Below are 18,577 nucleotides of genomic sequence, written 5' to 3'. Positions count from 1 at the left end.
CATCATGGCCAAATTATGTCATATACAATATTTTTTAAGTTTCCAGTGATCGGGAAACTTGTCATATTAAACTAACGTGCAGTAGAGTGGTTAATCGGTTATGCTAGGAAAAATAATAATTTATAATGTTTGTGTCATGCGATTGGATGGATGACCTAGGATACAGGAGTCGCCTGCCACAATTTCCTCTATTCAAGCTTTGTCTGTTTTGTGGACATAAACTTTCGTTGTCAGATTTTTATTTTGCCCATGAATTATTTGAGATTTAATCTGCACATTTCTTTAGCCCCTTTTTCTTTTACATATTATTATGACTACAGTATTGTAATTTTTTATGTTATTATTAGACATGTGTGCCTCTGAAGTAGCAGAATGTTTTCTCTGCAGCCGTTGTGTAATGGCACAGGCATAGTTGCATGGCAAGTTATACTAAGAAATTGTCTTCTGAAGCATTTATACTTGTGTTTGGCTGAATATGTTGGGCTCTAATAATAAGAGCCCCCTCAGTCTTAATCATGAACTGTAAAAGTTTGTTGAAATTCATGAATATATATTCTTGCACCTTGAGGATAATCATTAAAATATTTGGATTTCTTTATACTCCTCCAACAGTGTACATGGAGTCAATATAATTTAAATTTGTGTTTTAAGTCCACTTGGTATGCAAAAATTGTGCTGATTTTGTGTTCAAGTTGAAGTCTATTATGTGACAAATTTTATTTCTCATAATTTAGCCTGTCTTTGTATTGTGTACTGCTGCTGGAACAAAATTCATTCCTTTGGCATGCTTGTTGAACTAGATGCTCTTGTTCTCATCGCAAAATTCAGGCAACCCATCACAAAATTTATTTTATGCACTTGTACTCAATTAGAGCAGTTATCCGAGGCCTGTGATTAGTTGCCTGTACGGTATATGGCTGTGACAATCTTAATAAGTTACGACTTGCCTTGTCATTATTTTTATTATTGGGAGAGAAATGTTCATTGTGATTATTTTATTTGTATTATTTTATTGCTTCATTCTTGTTCATAGGTGGGAATGGAGAAGAGCCAAGAGACAAAATATGTTATGGAAGCATTTTAAATGAGGATTTTAACAACTAATAATTTTTCCTTACAGGCTTTTCCAGGTAATAATGATGGAAATACAGTTGTAACAAACTTGTTTGACACGCCTATTATTGCACGATATATTCGCATCAAGCCAACAAGATGGCGCGATCGCATCTCTCTCCGACTGGAAGTGTATGGTTGCAAATATGGTAAGTAATTAAAGTAGTTGTGCTCAAATTTAAATTATTATTATTAACAAGAATTAATTAGTTTTATATTCATTTTTTTCTTAATTATTGCCAGACATGTGTTCTACAGTACTTAAGTATGCATTCTCAGCAACCAATGTATTAAATTTTTAAAGATCTTATGGGAAAGGAGGATATATTCCAGGTCTAAAAATTGTGATCATAAGGAATGTAAATAATATATTGTATATATTGTAAAATATTTTTTTAATACAAATTAAACTTGGAAATTTGGACCTCGGGATACAATATATAACTTGTACCAGGCTTAAAAAAAGTGAGAAAAAGAACATTGTAGAGAGCTTAAAATATAATGGGCAACTTGTAACTGAGATGGAGATGAAAGAAATGGTAGTGAGGCTGTGAATGGTTTTTTAAAGGATTGGCAGTATAGAAGGGTCTGATAATAACATTATTAATAGGCTACAACTTCAGATGGGGTGATGACCAGAGAAAATATTGTGGTAGGATTAGTTAGAGGGACATGCTGATGACTCTGGGTTAGGTATTCTGACATAGGAGGAAACTACTTCTAATGTTTCTGGTGTTCAGCCAAGATATAATTGTATACCCTCATTCACATCCTCATCCTCCACCTACAGAGTTAGGTTCCTGGAAAATTCCTGTCATATAGATAGTAAAAATATTGGGGGGGTTTCCTTTAACACTTCAGGCTTCTCAGAATATATTCAGATCGAATTCAGAGCCAGGTGATGGGGCAGGTATGCGACATGAGGACCGCTTTCTAGGGAAATGAGTAGACTCATAGGCAGAGCCCTCTAGGTGATGGGGCAGGTATGCGACATGAGGACCGCTTTCTAGGGAAATGAGTAGACTCATAGGCAGAGCCCTCTAGTTAGAGTGTCAAGTGCAGATCCATCAAGCAGTCTAGTGCCATGCCAGAAACCCTTTACCTGGAAAATTAAAACTGTTGTTCCCAGTTAATTTTTCTAGCACCACACTGCATCTGCGTAGGCAGTCATATAGGGGTAAAGCATCAGTGTCAGATAAATATTTCAGGTTGTACAGTATTAAGGTGGTGGTGTTTTGTCTGGTTAATACTTTACATTTTGGATTATTACTAGTGCTACGTATCTCGGCATTTATTAAAAATTTTCAGTGTTTTGTATGATGCAGTACCATTACTGATATTCTTAAATAAAAAAAGATAGATCTGTCAAAATATAAAGAATGTTCTTGTAAGGATATTTTTCTCTGTTTTTTTGTATCAAATAATTTTTTTTCCACAGTATCAGAATCGATAAGTTTTCATGGGAATTCCATGGTTGTGATGGATTTCACAAGAGTTCCAATAACCTCCCTCAGGGACCATATCCGCTTTCGGTTTCGCACGACATTTCCTGATGCAATGTTGATGTACAGTCGAGGAACTCAGGGTGATTTTTTGGCCCTGCAGCTAGTGCAGAACAGGATGGTACTTAATGTCAACCTCGGTAACTATACTTTATTATTTTGTGCATGTGCTATTTTATAATGCTGACATTGCAATACAAAAAAAAAATATTTCAAAGTTAGAAGATGACTTAAGAAAAAATTTCAAGAAAGAATATTCTCATAAATATTTGTGAACAACTCGTTTAAATAAATATTAATTTCATGAAATCTCTTTCAGGATCAAAATTATTGACCTCACTGTCTGTGGGTTCATTGTTAGATGACAATGCTTGGCATGATGTGGAGATCAGAAGAGAACAGAGGAATGTGACGTTTCTGGTTGACCGTGTCCGCAGAGATGACATAATTCTTGGAGACTTCAAAAGATTAGATTTAAATCAAGAGGTGTGGATTGTCCTGTGTTAAACTCTTTTTGTTAAAATTTATTTTTTTATTATTATTTGTATTTTGTCAATTCTTCTTCTTGATAATAAGTGCAGTTTGCATGATTTTCTCAATTTATAGATATTAGTCTTATATTTTGTTACATGCAGTACTTTGATATGTACATTATGTACATTAGTTGAAAGCTTCATTGACATGTGGATGAATGTAAATTCATCAGGAAAGTATCAAATAGGAGAAATCTGCAGGTACTGTATTGATAAATTTAACGCAGAAGTTATTTAAAATTGTGGAGAAAATGGAAAATGTGTGTGGAAATGTTTGCCAGAAGGCATTGGATACTATGGAAGGTGAATAAAAAATGATCTATGATTATACAATACAGTATAGTACTGTATATAAAAATAAAGAATGGTGAAATGTAGCGAGTATAAGAATTATTAATTCACATGAATTTGCCCAGGCTTATCTATCAACGACAAGTGCATTGCTCTTGTAGATCACCCTTCATATGGATCACATGTACTTCCTAACATTTCTTCGACTCATTTGCATTTCCAACTTTTGTGGATGACATATTACAATATTTTCTCTCGGTTAAAAGAGGCTGTCCTTGTCCAGCTTGTCTATTCCCCTTCATATCTTATATGGTGTGATCATAATCTTTCTGCTTTCTCCTTAAAGGTTAAATTTGGTTTCTTAACCTGTTCTTATACCTTAGACCTCTTAACCACTTTGCTGCAAAATATGGTAATGTTTCTAACAGAGAAAGAATAGAGTACAATACCCTGTAATCATTGCATTTCTTCTATTAGAAAACCCTGTAATTGTTACACCTGCATTAATTAGAGTACAATGCCTTGTAATCATTGCATTTCCTGTATTAAAAAACCCTGTAATTGTTACACCTGCATTAATTAGAGTATCCTGTAATGTACCCTTCAGGTATGTAATAATTAAAGGACCCCTGTAATTATTGCCCCTCCAGTATTAAGGGGACCCTGTTATTATTGCATCGCTTGTATTAATTAGAGCACCCAATAATTATTGCACCTCTGTACTAATTAGAATAACCTGTAATTATTGCACCTGTATTAATCAGAACACTTCATAATTATTTCACCCATGTACTAATTAAAATTCCCTGTAATTAATGCATCCTCTGTGCTAATTGGAATAATCTGTAATTGTTGCACTAGGTGGTACCAAGGTGTGTTGGAGTAGAAAAGTTGGATCACAGTGAGCATATCCCTAGAAAAAGAAGCTGGTTCTCCCTTTTATACCCCCTCTCTCACCATTCTAGTAATGCTTCAATGGGTAACTGAGGATCAGTAGACTACTAAATAAATCTAGTGTATTTTCTTGTCTTCATTACTTAATTTTATTATATGATTTTTTTTTTATTTGTAAAATTTTGCATCAGCTTAGCTTATTTGAGGAAAACTCATCTCTATTTTTACCCCCCTCCCCATCCAGTTTTATATTGGTGGTGTACCAAACATGCAAACTGGTATGAAGGCTCGTGTCAACTTCACGGGTTGCATCGAAAACCTCTTCATAAACGGCACAGCTATCATTCCAGAGATGCGAGATGCTGATGATTACTATTCATACTACTACAGTCGTCCAAAATACACGAAGATTAATACTGTATCAACATGTCCAGTGAGTTGTATATATTTTTTAGTGTATTAACTTTAATGTACATAACTTATTATATAATGTACATTATATTTTTGTTTTTAATTCTTGAAATGTGTATAGGAAAAATATCTCTGTTCACACACACACACAACAAATGTATAATTTGTTCTTTGTCTTCCTGTGTTAAAAATGTGACCTGTGTATAGCATAGGAAACTGTAAATTAAAGTAGTCACTTTTCAAGATGGCAGATATTCGTGGGAGACCGATTGGAAACTTTAGGGAAGTTTCAGATGTTGCAGAGTATTAAAAATCTTAGAATGATAAGTGCACTATAACTTCTTAACCCCTAATGTGCACCTTAGGATTTATGTGCATACTGTATCTGCCTCTATTATTGAATGATTAATTTTAATGCAAAAGGTAAGGGAAAAGTGAAAGTATGTAAACTGAATACCTACATTGTAACTGGTTTCATGCACTGTACAAGTTGGCTGTGTGGTAGCTCAGCCTCATTTGTCAGTGCCAGAGCCGAGTGTCATCAACACAAATTGTCCGAGCCAAACACTAAAGTTGACCATGGCTGACCAGTGTTTCTCAACCGATGTACCCACAGGTACAACAACTAATTTCATTCTCAGCTAATAGGAAATGATTTCTGTCTTTGCTCTGACTACTGGTTAAATGAGAAAAATTTAATACAAAAATGACTCAAAAATACATTTACATATAATTCACTGTGTGATGTGATTAGATTAGCGTATTTATCACAATCTCGTGTGGAAGCCCCTAGTTACCTTGGGGTTCTGCAGAACCCTGGTTGAGAAACACTCGTCTAGACAAATATATATGAATGTGTATGTATGTAAGAATGTAAGTGTATGTCTATATGATAACTGTACTTTTGGGGTCAAGATGGTATGCACATTTCAACAGTTAAGTTAAAATCTTCAATATTCTCTAATACTGGAGTTTGATGCTTTGAGGTAAGATGTTCTCATGTTAAGTTACTTATCACAATTATAATACAGTAAAAACAAAGAAATTGAAGGAAAGGGAGGGAACCATTTTCAAAAGTATCATTATTGTAGAAATGAAATGTGAGATATAAAAATATTTAGACTAAAAATAATAAAAGATGAAATAAAAGAAATAGTTGAAAGGTAAAAAAAATGTAGATTATATGAGAGAATAACAGGGTAAGGATCATCTAAGACTTGCCAAAATAGTCTTCAAGTCAGAGGCAAGGCAGATTATAAAGTTGAATGCAATTGATGCTGTCAGAACAAAATAAGCACAGGTAGTGAACTACACCAAACAAGAAATTGAAGGGGAATAATGAGTAGTGATGTCATTTTGAGGTTATCTTGAGATGATTTCGGGGCTTAGCGTCTCTGCGGCCCGATCCTCAACCAGGCGACCGCTTTTTTTTTTTAACATTCCTAGGAAGCAGCTTGTAGCAACTTTCTAACTCCCAGATACCTATTTACTGCTAGGTAAACAGGGGCATCAGAGTAAAAGAAACTGCCCATTTGTTTCCGCCTCCACCAGGGATCGAACCCGGAACCTTATGACTACGAATCCCGAATGCTGCTGTCAGGCAGGTCAGATGTACACGAGTACATCTTTCTTTCAGGTTTTATACCCCGAGGCCTGGTCGCTGACTGGGCCGCGGGGACACTAAGCCCCAAAAACTCCTCAAAGTAACCAAGGTACCCCTTAAGGGTCCCCATCAGAAAAGGGCATTTCATTTCCTTCAGTGGGTGATTGTTTTTAGTGTTGAAAAACAACTGGGTAATCTGAATCTCTGTATAACCCTAATAGTGGTGATTTGGATTAGCAGGACAATACTGCTTAGTTTTATGGAATACTTTAATCTTGAGTAATAAGCAAATTGAATTTATCTAATACTCTCCAGTTTGCTGGAAAACATGATATGAATATTCTCTTCAGTTACCATTCAGCAATCAGTTTCATGTCTATTTGAAATACATTCATCTTATTTAGTATGCATCAATAAAATATTTACACATCATTTGTCTTCCCTGTACAGTATGGAGACTCAGCAGAGTTGACCCTCACATTCCTCAGAAGGGAAGCTCATCTCCGGTATCCAGCATTTGAAGATCAGCGCTCACTCAATGTTTCACTAGATTTCCGGACTTATGAAGATAAAGGTGTTCTCATTTATCATAAATTTTCAACTGTAGGGTATTTCAAGGTGTGTTATGTTACTTAATTTTATATCAAAAGTATTGATTAACAAGAAATTGATAATACAGAAACCAAGCTTTCTGTTTCTGCATATACTTTTTCAGTACTGTTCTCTGTTCAAACTATTCATTGTACAATGTTTGAAAGTTCAATTTATTACAGTATCTTCCTTTTTTCATGTGTTTATGCCTATTTATATTTACTTAGGAATTGCATGGTACAGTAAGTAAATTATGAATTCATAAATATAAATTTAATATCATGAATTGACTGTTATGAGTTTTCTTCTAAGATGTTTTATTTCAAATAATGAACAGTCAAAAGCTGTTATAATAATTAATGGCTTGCATGCTGAATGGTCATTTTAACTGACAAAATTTTTACATGAGTGATATGACTATTGATGCTTCCTAATGTGAGAGCCATTCTGGTCCCATTGGACAGGACTATAAGTCAGTCAGTCTGGGGTGACATTCCGCATTGGCCCAACAGGAATCTTTTTTCAGAAGTTTGCCAGGGTCTACTGATGTTAGGTCGGTACTGGAGAAAACTTAATCTTGCCTAGAGTTGAACATACAAAGTTCACTCAGATCCAAACCTTATTTGACATCATAAGGGTCACAAAGTAGGTTTTGGCCGGATAACCCAAGTGGTTTAACTGGCTCCGGATAAACAAGCTCATACAGTAATATCTTTCAGAACTCTTTTTTTTTTTTTTTTTCCATTTTGTGGGCTATGGAAAAAAAGTTCCTGTAAAATATTTTAATAGGAGGAACTGGTACAGTATTATTGGCTGTTTCGTCAGAGGTAACATGGCAGCTCTTCTTCTTTTTAATGATCTCTTCAACATATCCATTATACATTCTTGTAAAGCCACTAGCACGCATAGTGTTTCGGGCAGGTCCTTAATCCTAATTTCCCTGGAATACGACCCCGCTGAGTCGTTTAACAACCAGGTATCCATTCATTGCTGGGTGAACAGAGGCTACAGTTAAGGATTGGTGCCCAGTCAATCCTCCCCGGCCAGGATTCGAACCCAAGCCAGAGCACTTGCAAAACGCTAAGCGAGTGTCTTGCCTCTGCATCACGGGGACTGCTATTGACTAAGCCCTGCTGTACACTACTGAGTTCCTTGTCAATCTACTTCCAACTGGAGCTGTGTGAGATTACAGTTGACATAGTCATCCTCAACACTCTGCTTGTATCTATCAGGGCACTCACTTTTAGCATTAAGGCGCATTCCTATATTGGTTTCCTTAGTGTAGACTGCAGTGTGAAAGCCACCATTCTTTTCTGAGACCGTTACAGCTAGGAAAGGTATCTTACCTTCATTCTCCATCTCATAAGTAAACTTTAGCACAGAGCTTTGTTTGAATGTATCCTTAAGCTGTAGCAATTGCTCAACATCAGATACCTGCTGGAATATACCATCAAGTTCATTTTCTGATTTCCTTCTTAAATGAAGAAACAATAAAAATAGAGAAAATTTGTTTTAGAATCATTGATCTCACCCTGTATGTCATATTCAGTAACATGTCTACAAAAAAAGACTGCTACCAATATTCTAGTATAAATATATATATATGTATGGAGGACTGAGGTGTGTGTGTGTATGTATACAGTGAATTATTTTTTTCTCCAGATTTTCTTAGATGAAGGTAAAGTGAAGGTGGAGGTTTCAGCAACAAATACTCCAGGAAAAGTTTTGCTAGACAACTTTGATGTATCATATAACGATGGGCGGTGGCACAAAGTGATGTTTACCATCGCAGAGAACAGCATGGAACTCAGTATTGACGATGTGCCCATGAAGACAGTACGAGTTATCTCCATTTTATCTGGAAAATATTTCCTTGTTGGAGGTAAGTTTTTATAAGTTTTACTAACTGATATATGTTAGTGTGTCCTCGAACTTTTTACATATCTATTTAAAGGCTTGAAGATAATGATCCTCACAGGCAGCTTGACTTCAAGGCAATTTTGTGTGTGTGTGTGTGTGTACTCGCCTAGTTGTGCTTGTGGGGGTTGAGCTTCTGCCCTTTAGTCCCGCCTCCCATCTGTCAATCAACTGGTGTACAGATTCCTGAGCCTACTGGGCTCTTTATCATATCTACATTTGAAACTGTGTATGAAGTCTGCTTACATCAGAGGCAGTATAATTACCTAAGTGTATTAGTGTTTGTGGATGAAGTCTGCTTCCACCAGAGGCAGTGTAATTACCTAAGTGTAATTAGTGTTTGTGGGTGTGCTTGGCCTGGCTGTGTATGTTAAACAAAACCATGCTTTTAAGCTCTATTTCCTAGAGATATTTAGTTGTCTCTGATTTGTGTTGTTAAGTTCCACTCTTATTATCCATAACATTTGGAATGGGCTGACCCTGGTTGCCTTGTCTGTTATCCCACAGTATTTTAAACATTATATCATGTCTCCTCAGGCCCTTATCTTCTCCTTTAACTCTCTGGCTGTGAAAGCAGGAATGTTAGCTTCATGAAAAATACACCTTCAGTGTGACAAATAAGTTCTACTATATTTATTTTAACAATAGTTTCTGTATCCTATAACATTTGCCTCTCATCAGACCTTCAGACAAGGAGTTTGAACCTTGCAGTTGTGTCATGCACAACCTGTAGTTGGAAATGATGTTTTTAGTTCTTTAGTTATAGTACAGTACTTGCAGCTCAGCTCGTTTGGGTATGGGGCCAGTGCTTATGACTGGGTTATGCTTAGCAAGTGGCCTTTAGTGTTATGCATTTTTGTTGGTGTGACATCTTCTTCACTGTGGTGTGGACAAACCACTGGTGTGTGGTTTTCTTCAGTGTCGTAATGAGCAGTTTCTCTTGATAGTGGTGTCAGGTTTGCTCTCTACTGTGCTTAGCATTCCTATACATACCTCAGAACAATATTATATGAGAAGTTACTTTTTTCAAAAATAATAAAGTACTTGACTTCTGTGTAGTTATGCCCTTAAATAAAACTGTTTTATAAGTCTCCTAATCCAAAGGTATAACAAAATTTGTTTTGTCTTGCTGTGATTGGCAGTGATGAGCTCACCAAGAAAATATTTCCCGTTTGCATCACTGTATATTTGTGAATTATTGTCTTGCAGGTGGTGTATATGGCTCAGATGGCTTCTTGGGATGCATGAGACGAATCTCAGTGGTTGGGTTTATGCAGAAACCTCAGGAAGATGTAAGTGTTCAAGATGTGCCTCTATGTCTGACTACTTTAGTTGTTACCTAATATATATTACTTTGATCTTTAGCTTTTATTGGCAGAGATATTTTTGGTTCTAGTTATGTTACAGTGACTGCTTTGGTATCCACTGCTCAAGATTATTAAAAACAAAACTACTTTTTTTAATTAAAGTTTGAAATAATTCTCATTAATTGACATTCTGTAAAATAACCTATGCTTTCTTACTGAGTACTGTACAATGAAGTCATCCCTCTGGTAGATTAATTGGTTCCAGTTCAGTTTGGATTACTTTTCTTCATTTGCTGCCAAAAAATATTGCCTTCTGTTTGGCTTTGACTGAGCTCCTCTTACTTGCTATTGGGGTGGATGTTTCTTTTCCCCTGTTTCTTTAAGTTATTTCAGGCCTTTTTTCCTTCTTTGGCTGGCTCATCTTCCTCTGGAACCTACTTGGTCTGTGGATCGAGTCCTTTTCTTTTGTCTTCACTTTAATTTCTTTCATTTCCTTATTCAAGTATTTTCTTGCTTGCAAGTTGAATTAGGTAGCTTCATCCGCCTTACCAGTAGCAAGATGTTTGTTCTCTTCATCCTAGGAGTGGCTATGTGTTTCCAGCCGCCTTTGTCCTTTTTGAGTCAAGGATGAGGCCTCTGTGTTTTGGTGGTTTGTCTGATGGGAGGTGCATTGTACCTTCTAACTTGTTGCTGCTGTGCACCACAATTGACATAGATTGATAAAAATTAAGCCACCCTAAAGATGGCTCAGGCATGAATAGCCCATAAATTGACATACTATTCATGTTCTCTGAGCAGTTGCTCTCTTAGTCAGGAACAATAGTGGTTTGGTTCACCCAGTCTGATATTTATCATCAAACTTCTGTTTGCTGTCATCATGATTGTGTCATGATTTGTGGTTTATTTTGTTCTGCCTGCACTTTCTGAGTAATGTTTCTTGGCTTTTGGTTAATTTCTAAACTCTAAACTCTCCTACGTTTGCCTTCAAGAGAATCTGATTCTGTTTGTGGTGTTCAGTAGACCTATCTCGAAAGGTTGTCTTGAGATGATTTCGGGGCTTAGCGTCCCCGGATCTCTGTCTTCAACCAGGCCTCCTAATTGTTACACACCCCCAGGAAGTAGCCCGTAGCAGCTGTCTAACTCTCAGGTACCTATTTACTGCTAGACAGTAAATAAGTAGTGGGCCTAATAACATTCTCTGTGTCTGGTACCAGATCATAATTCATGGGGAAGCTTCTGAGGCCTGTAAGAAATGGTCGTTTAATTACATCCAATAGATGATTTTTTTTTCTTTATAAAGTACTAATACCATTATATACTCAGAATTTGTTAGTTATAGCTTAAAGCTACACATACTTTTCCATGTAGCAGTTTTATTTCTTGAACACTTGGAGTTTTAAAGCTGCTAGAATCATGTGACCCATTGATGATACAGTAGTTTTGACCGCACACTTTTCATATGTAATGATGCTTGGTTTTCTTAAATCTATTATCTACTGAAGGTAACTGAATCATAAATGATGCAACTAGGTTTCCCTCTGACAATTTTATGATAAAAAATTTATTTGATTAAGCTTGTCCCCTCAAATTTTATTTAAAAAAAACAGAATTGATTTGTGCACTTTTTAATAAAAAACATTCACACGGTGATCAATAAGCATAATATTCTAGTGACTGGTAGGTAATTGTAAAATATCATTCCTTTGATAGGAAATCAGTGACAGCAAGGGTGTGGTACTAGCTGCGTGCCAAATCATGGACCGATGTGATCCCAACCCTTGCGAACATCACGGACGTTGTAAACAGAACTCCCGGGAATTTTTATGTGACTGCTCTGGCACCGGCTACTCTGGTGCTGTCTGTCACACCTGTAAGTTCTTCAGTGAGATGTTAAAATTGAAAGAATTATGGCATGAGACCAACTGCCTGAGCAGTTTCCCTATAAACCTTTGTGTTTGTCAGTTATGTCACATTTTTTATCCAATTTGTTATGTAATCTGGATAAATTAGAAAAAGTTATGAGAAAATTTTATTGCTAATAAAGTCTTTTATGCACTTTTCTTGTAGGAAAATTAGGTCAAATTATCTTAGTTTCTAGTTATCATTAGCAACATATTAATATGGTCATTTGATTTTAATAAATAAATGATATCAACAATGAATTCAGTAAAAAAAAATAATTTTATTACAGTATTTGTTAATTATCTGTTTTGTTTGAATTACATTCTTGCAATAGATTTATATTCAGTTAATAACAACAAAAAAATCTTGGTTTCAGTTAATAACAACAAAAAAATCTTGGTTTAAATTTAGTCAGGTTCATTAGGTACATATACTTAAATATGCTACTTATTCATTGTTTGCAGCTCTCAATCCAATATCTTGTGCTGCATATGGTATACAGAACCCAGGATCTAAGCGTGCTGAAGTATATATTGATGTTGATGGCTCTGGACCTCTTGTGCCTTTCCCTGTCACCTGCGAGTTTTATAGTAAGTGTGCCTCCTTACTCTTGACTACATTTGTAAACTTCATTAAAAGTTTTTGTTAATGTGAAGCATTAGCTTATTATGTTTAGTGAGTAAAGCATATGATGATATAATGATTAGATGAGTAGAGGTAATCACTCTGAATGGGTGAATAAGGGGGAGTCTGTGTATCTTGACTTTGTTCTAATAATTGGTCTCATCTTGCATTTCATCTCCCACCAATTTCCTGTTGTCTTATTTCCTCCTACAAGTTTAAAGAGGCTGTTCTAGTCTACCTTGTCATCTTCCTTCAGTATCTTGTGCATTGTGTTCATATTTCATCTGCTCTTTCTCTCCTTTTGATTTATAATACTGTACTGAGTTTTCTTAATTCAAGTATTAAGTTCCAAAGCTCCCTTTTTTTTTAGTTATGCTTCACAAAGTGTGTAATTTATGAATGTGCCGCATATTCTACTGCTGAACAAATCCTTGTTTGGATTTCTATACAACATTCTTATGCTTGGCATCTTTCCATATGTAGCTGATGTTATTGTATTTATGTGAGCAGTTTGTGGTGTTAATGCTGTAATTGCCTTCCAATTATGGTGTAGATTCCTTCCTTTAGTTTGGTCTCCTGTCACCGTTTCCCATCTTCATTACTCTTCACTTGTTGGGTTGAACTCTTAACTGCCATGTTTCTGCCACTATTGGAGTTTGTCAGGGTTTTCTTGCAACACACTTCAGTTGCAATATTCAAATAGTACCTTGGTCAGTTATTATGGAGCTAGCATTATGTTGTTGCAAACACTTATGATTCACTGTTTATTAATAATATATTCAGATGGTGGATTCAGTGTCATAATATGTACTTATTCAATCCACTTCCTCAGATGATGGAAAAATATATTCCTACTTGAGCCACAAACATGAGAAGATGACTACTGTTGATGGATTTGAGAAAAGGGGATCATATGTACAGAATATAATTTATGATGCTGGCATGGAACAAATTGAAATTTTTGTAAATCGCTCCAGCAAATGTCGGCAGCGTATACACTATGAGTGTCTGAAGGCAAAACTTTTTAATTCCCCATCTCCTGAAGACCAAGATTTCCAGGTATTTGTTGAGGTTCAGTTCCAGTAGTTAATCAGTTGGTTTGGAAGCATTGCTAGGAATGGGGGGAAAAAAAAGTGGATCATGTATTAAAGCTTCCTTCATAGTGTTAAACAACTGTTGCTGTAACTTAAGGTTTCTAAAATCTATACTAGTTTTCCGCATAAAAAAAGGCAATTCTAAATTAGTCATTAAATATTTTTACATCCTAAATTGGCCTATAATATGTTGTGTAGCTACTTTCTCTCTCTATTTATAAGATAGTAAGTTTAAAAAATCAAATAATTTGGCTAGCATAATAGTGGAAAACATTTAGTCACACTAAAGTTAATTTTCAATTGTTTGAACAAGATCAGTTCTGCAATAAACACTGTGTAGTACAGTACAATAAATTAGTGTATCAATGTATTGGTATCTACCTATTTTGGACTGGGCCCTCATTAGCTTCTCAGTGCATTAGGCTCTGGTACCACAAAGACACTTATAATGCTAACTGACCTCTGGTCTTGTGCAGGCTTATTGAACACCGATAAAAAAATCTGGTGTGCTCATGGGGAACAAAGATTGTTCTGAAACCAAGAAAAACTCTCAGACAACATATGCGAAGCAAAACAATGACTCTTGATTAAAGTGAATGAGAAGTAAAGTAACACAAGACAAACAGTAGTTTGCCAGTGGTAAAAAATTATCACATGAGCACCCATGTCAGGACACCAAGGAGTCCACTCAGCCCTCAACCTCACTCAAGTGCCTGGTACTGCTCTTGATGCTCATTCTTCTGCTGGGACATCTCATTTGCTTTCTAGATAAGTAGTGTAGCATTCCTTGGAATGCTTTTTTTCCCGAAGGAGCTGTGCTTAGTGTGTATGGTCCCCCGCACCCCCCACTCCCCCCAATTGTGCTTCACGGTTGTGTTAATGGCCACCACCTTAGTCTTTTAGTCTGCTCAGACAATGTTTCAGGATCCTTCTCTTTGGTGTTGGTTCGAGTGACCTATTCTCTCACCAGAATTATCTTCTCTGGGGAGTTTGCATGTCTTTTCTGTGGTTTTGCCACTTGAGTTGCACCTATGTCCGATATTGGGGTAATGCTTGGGATTTGGTCCTCGGTGCCCGATCTGTTGATGGGAGTTAAATAGGTTAGTTATGTGCTCATTTGACAGTATTGTACTGGTATGTGCTTGGCCCTTCATGTATATGTTGGTGCTTTATTTATTTCTAGGATTGCACTTTGGAAGTGATTAAGGATTCTTTCAGTTTCATTCTATGCACTATATGACCTTTTTGATCCATAAATAAGTTCACTGTTCATGTATTTATCTCACTTTTGTCGGTTCATTAACAGTCCAGACAGCTAATTCCCATTTCGTCCATATTTTTGTTTTTTCTCCCTCTGGCCACAATGGATCCCTCATCCACCCTCAAGTTGGACTTTTGCTGCTTGCAGCTTTTAAGGGTCTGAGTTTGTACTTTGGTAAAAGTCATTGCTGTTGCAGTTCTTTGCTGCTGCCAGAGGTTTTGAGTGTTGGCTGTTCATGTATTAATGTTTCTTTTCAGTAAAGCCAGAACTTTTCATGTCTCTTGAGGTGCCAGTGTGAGTTTGCACCAGGGAATTGCCGAGGGGCAGCCCAGAAATCAAGCATTGAATTTAATAAAACACACTTTTTCTGGTTTGTCCTTGTAGCTCCTATTTTCTGCCCATCATTGCAAATCTTTCTCGTGGGGATATGTACAATATGTCTTGGGACTGCTTATGGGTGAAGGTGGGTGGCTGGCTAAACCCACGGATGATACCGAGTTGCCACCTTCTAATGTACATTTGTTATTATGATTATTTACCATCAGGAATGTACTTCTTGCATTGTTTTATTTTTTCCCTTTTCTAATGAAGGTTTGCATTTGTTTTGCTTTTTCACCTGTACTCTTTGAATAGTTTTTCTCAAGTTTTGGTTCACTCCCTGAATATCACATTCACCTCACCATGTGGAAAAAGTCAGATCCCCTTCCTGGCTCCTGATAGGCCAGCGTGGGGTGTCAGCAGCCTGGCATGATCCTTTGTCTTGGTGGTACAAGCACAACAGCACTGGGGAGTTACTGAGAGGAACCTCCCAGAAAGTGAACCTGACGTGCAAGCAATACAGCTTGGAGAGGATAATTTTATTCAGCTGAGTGCCCTGCTTCTCAACACAGAGCAGGAAGAATTGTTAATACATTCAATATATTGCAGCCTTACACATGGTGGGTATCACGCAATAATCAGCCAATGGATTATTGGGGTGGATCGCTGCCAGGATCACGCAAGTGTGAATGTGGACTTATGGGTACCTGCGTCACTGACAAGTGGTGCAATTGTGATGCTGGTAAGTATTTGTGTAAATTATGTCACGCTGCATGTTCCTCTGCTTAATAAGCACACGCAATTGATACTGTTTACATAGATTTATGTTTTATGTTGAGTAAGTGTGCGATATGAATGTTAGTTGCCGGAGAAATGATATGATCATTTATTGAACAAAATTAGCTTGGAATAATAAGTGTATTAATCTTAACTAGAAGAAATTCCATATCTTTAACCCATGTCTTTTTTTTTTTTTTTTTTTTTTTTCTTTTGTAACACTAATCCCTGCATTAATACCTTTCCTTGGGTGTCCTTAAGTATATCATATTAATATCTATGTAATGATTTAGTGACAAATTTGGGCTCTTACTAGAGATGCATGCAAATAACAATGATAATTTCATAGGCCAACATTGTCAGAATGCCTTGAGATCTTTAAATTTACTGTACATATATTGAGCTTTACACCTTTTAGGGACAGTTTTAAACTGGGAGAGTGGGGGGGGGGCATTTATTCTTGGACAATATGCACTTTGTACATAACTTGATTTGTTATACATACCTTAAGGACAAATGATATGCTGTATTCATTTTAGGTTGTGCAGCTTTCCTTGTTTAAGGTTTGTGGAACTTGTGTGTTTGATTGTAACGTGGGAATTAGGATTTTTCCTGTATGTTTAAACAATGATCGATTCATATTACTTGAGAAGAAGAGTACCACAAATATTTGGAAGTAATTCTGGTTCTATAGGATTATTACAGGTGTACACTGGCATTTTTATATAGTTTCTCTAAATTGTATTTGAGCAAATTAAGTTCCAGTATATTACATTAAATTTTATATTACTCTTATAGGGTTAGAAGGCAAAATTCTCATGCTGATGTGATTTTTGTTCTTAAGGTTTGGAGTCGTGGCTGTTTGACAGTGGGGAGCTAACAGTGAAGGAACACCTTCCTGTACGTCAACTACGAATAGGTGACACAGGCTCTCCATTGGATGGCAAGAAGTCTAGATACACCCTTGGTCCTCTTATTTGTGAGGGTGACAGTAAGTACACTTGCAAAGATCACTGTTTTGTAATTGCATGCACACACACATATATGTATGCATACACATGCATTTACACAAATATACAGTGCATATTGCATATTTATATTAATCAATTATCCTTATTCAATTTACAGCTAAATAGGTTGAAACCCTTTTGAGTTTGTTTTTTTAAACATGTACTGTTATTCTTTTAGCATGACTGTTTAGTAGTTATAATGTTCTTAATATATTGATATGTTTCTTTACAATTTTCCAACAGATATATTTGACAATGTGGTAACATTCCGCAAAGCTGATGCCACTATAAACCTTCCCCAATTTGACATGGGCCATTCAGGAGATATATACTTCGAATTCAAGACCACATCTCGTGATGGTTGTCTTATCAATGCCAGGGGCCCTACAGATTATATTAAAGTTTCCATTGTGGGTAAGTTGAATATCTCGTGCATTCATTTAGATTTGTATTACTGTTTACAAACCTTAATACATTACTTGTTAAAGAATTGTTAAGAAAATAATGCACAAATGAATTGTTCTGAGACTAGAAAGAGATACAATTTGCACTAGTCTCCTCAAAGATAATAGAGGCATTTGTTTACACATGTAACCTGTGAGCACTTTTAGAAAAGATACATACTGTCCTACCTCTACCTGTCACCAAGACAGTCTGTATCTCTTCCCCTTCCCCACCCCACATTCCACCTCCCTCTACTCTGACTCCTCTTCCCTCCACTATCCCTCCCTTTCCCACCCTCTCCTCCCTATATCTCCCCATTTTACCTCTCTTCCCCCCTTCCCCCTCATGCTCATCTATCCTACATTACCCCTCTCCCCTCCAACCTTGAACAGCCAAACATTTCCATATATATATAATATTATGTTGACCAGACCACACACTAGAAATTGAAGGGACGACGACGTTTCGGTCCGTCCTGGACCATTCTCAAGTCGATTGTGATGAGGACAGGTAGGGACAGGCATTAAATAGGCAAGAGAGAGCTGAGGAGGAAAGTCAGGTGTAGGGGATAGTAGTAATGAGAACTGCAGCAGGCCTATTGGCCCATACGAGGCAGCTCCTATTATAACCACCGAAGGAGATAGTAATAGGAAAAAGAAGAGGATAGCAAGGGAGCGTAGAAGACAATGAACAGAAAAAGGGAGAAGAGAGAAAGAAAGGGAAAGAGAAAGAAAGAAATGGAAGGGGGAAAGCTTATGTTAAGTCACGTTTGTTAGAAAGATTAGAGCATTTGAGTATATACTGTGAAAGGGAAGAGTCCACAGCAACAAAGCCAGGACTCAAGTTCATGTTGGGTACATTGTTAATAAGAGCCGATTCTACAAGACGGCGTCTGTGTAGAGTAGAGGCAGGAAAGATTATTTTGGAGGAAGACCAATCAATGGGATGATTAGAATCCCTCACATGGCAGAAGAGAGCATTGTTA

The 18,577-nt window shown here is 36.6% G+C and overlaps 1 protein-coding gene across 1 annotated transcript in view; it reads left to right on the top strand.

The window, feature by feature from the left end:
- Nrx-IV (neurexin-4) overlaps positions 1–18,577 on the top strand; it is a 56,899-nt gene that overhangs the window by 17,917 nt on the left and 20,405 nt on the right. Inside the window, exons 4-16 of the mRNA XM_045747912.2 lie at positions 1,121–1,262; positions 2,552–2,755; positions 2,935–3,101; positions 4,578–4,766; positions 6,798–6,965; positions 8,601–8,820; positions 10,065–10,147; positions 11,873–12,032; positions 12,529–12,654; positions 13,521–13,747; positions 15,971–16,103; positions 16,983–17,129; positions 17,392–17,562. Of these exons, the coding sequence (XP_045603868.1) occupies positions 1,121–1,262; positions 2,552–2,755; positions 2,935–3,101; positions 4,578–4,766; positions 6,798–6,965; positions 8,601–8,820; positions 10,065–10,147; positions 11,873–12,032; positions 12,529–12,654; positions 13,521–13,747; positions 15,971–16,103; positions 16,983–17,129; positions 17,392–17,562 (2,137 nt within the window). The remainder of the gene's footprint in view (positions 1–1,120; positions 1,263–2,551; positions 2,756–2,934; positions 3,102–4,577; positions 4,767–6,797; positions 6,966–8,600; positions 8,821–10,064; positions 10,148–11,872; positions 12,033–12,528; positions 12,655–13,520; positions 13,748–15,970; positions 16,104–16,982; positions 17,130–17,391; positions 17,563–18,577) is intronic.

Source organism: Procambarus clarkii, chromosome 24 (genome assembly GCF_040958095.1).
Source record: "Procambarus clarkii isolate CNS0578487 chromosome 24, FALCON_Pclarkii_2.0, whole genome shotgun sequence".
NCBI lineage: Eukaryota > Metazoa > Arthropoda > Malacostraca > Decapoda > Cambaridae > Procambarus > Procambarus clarkii.
The sequence above is the reverse complement of the archived record's forward strand: the minus strand, read 5'-3'. Positions and strand labels throughout refer to the sequence as shown.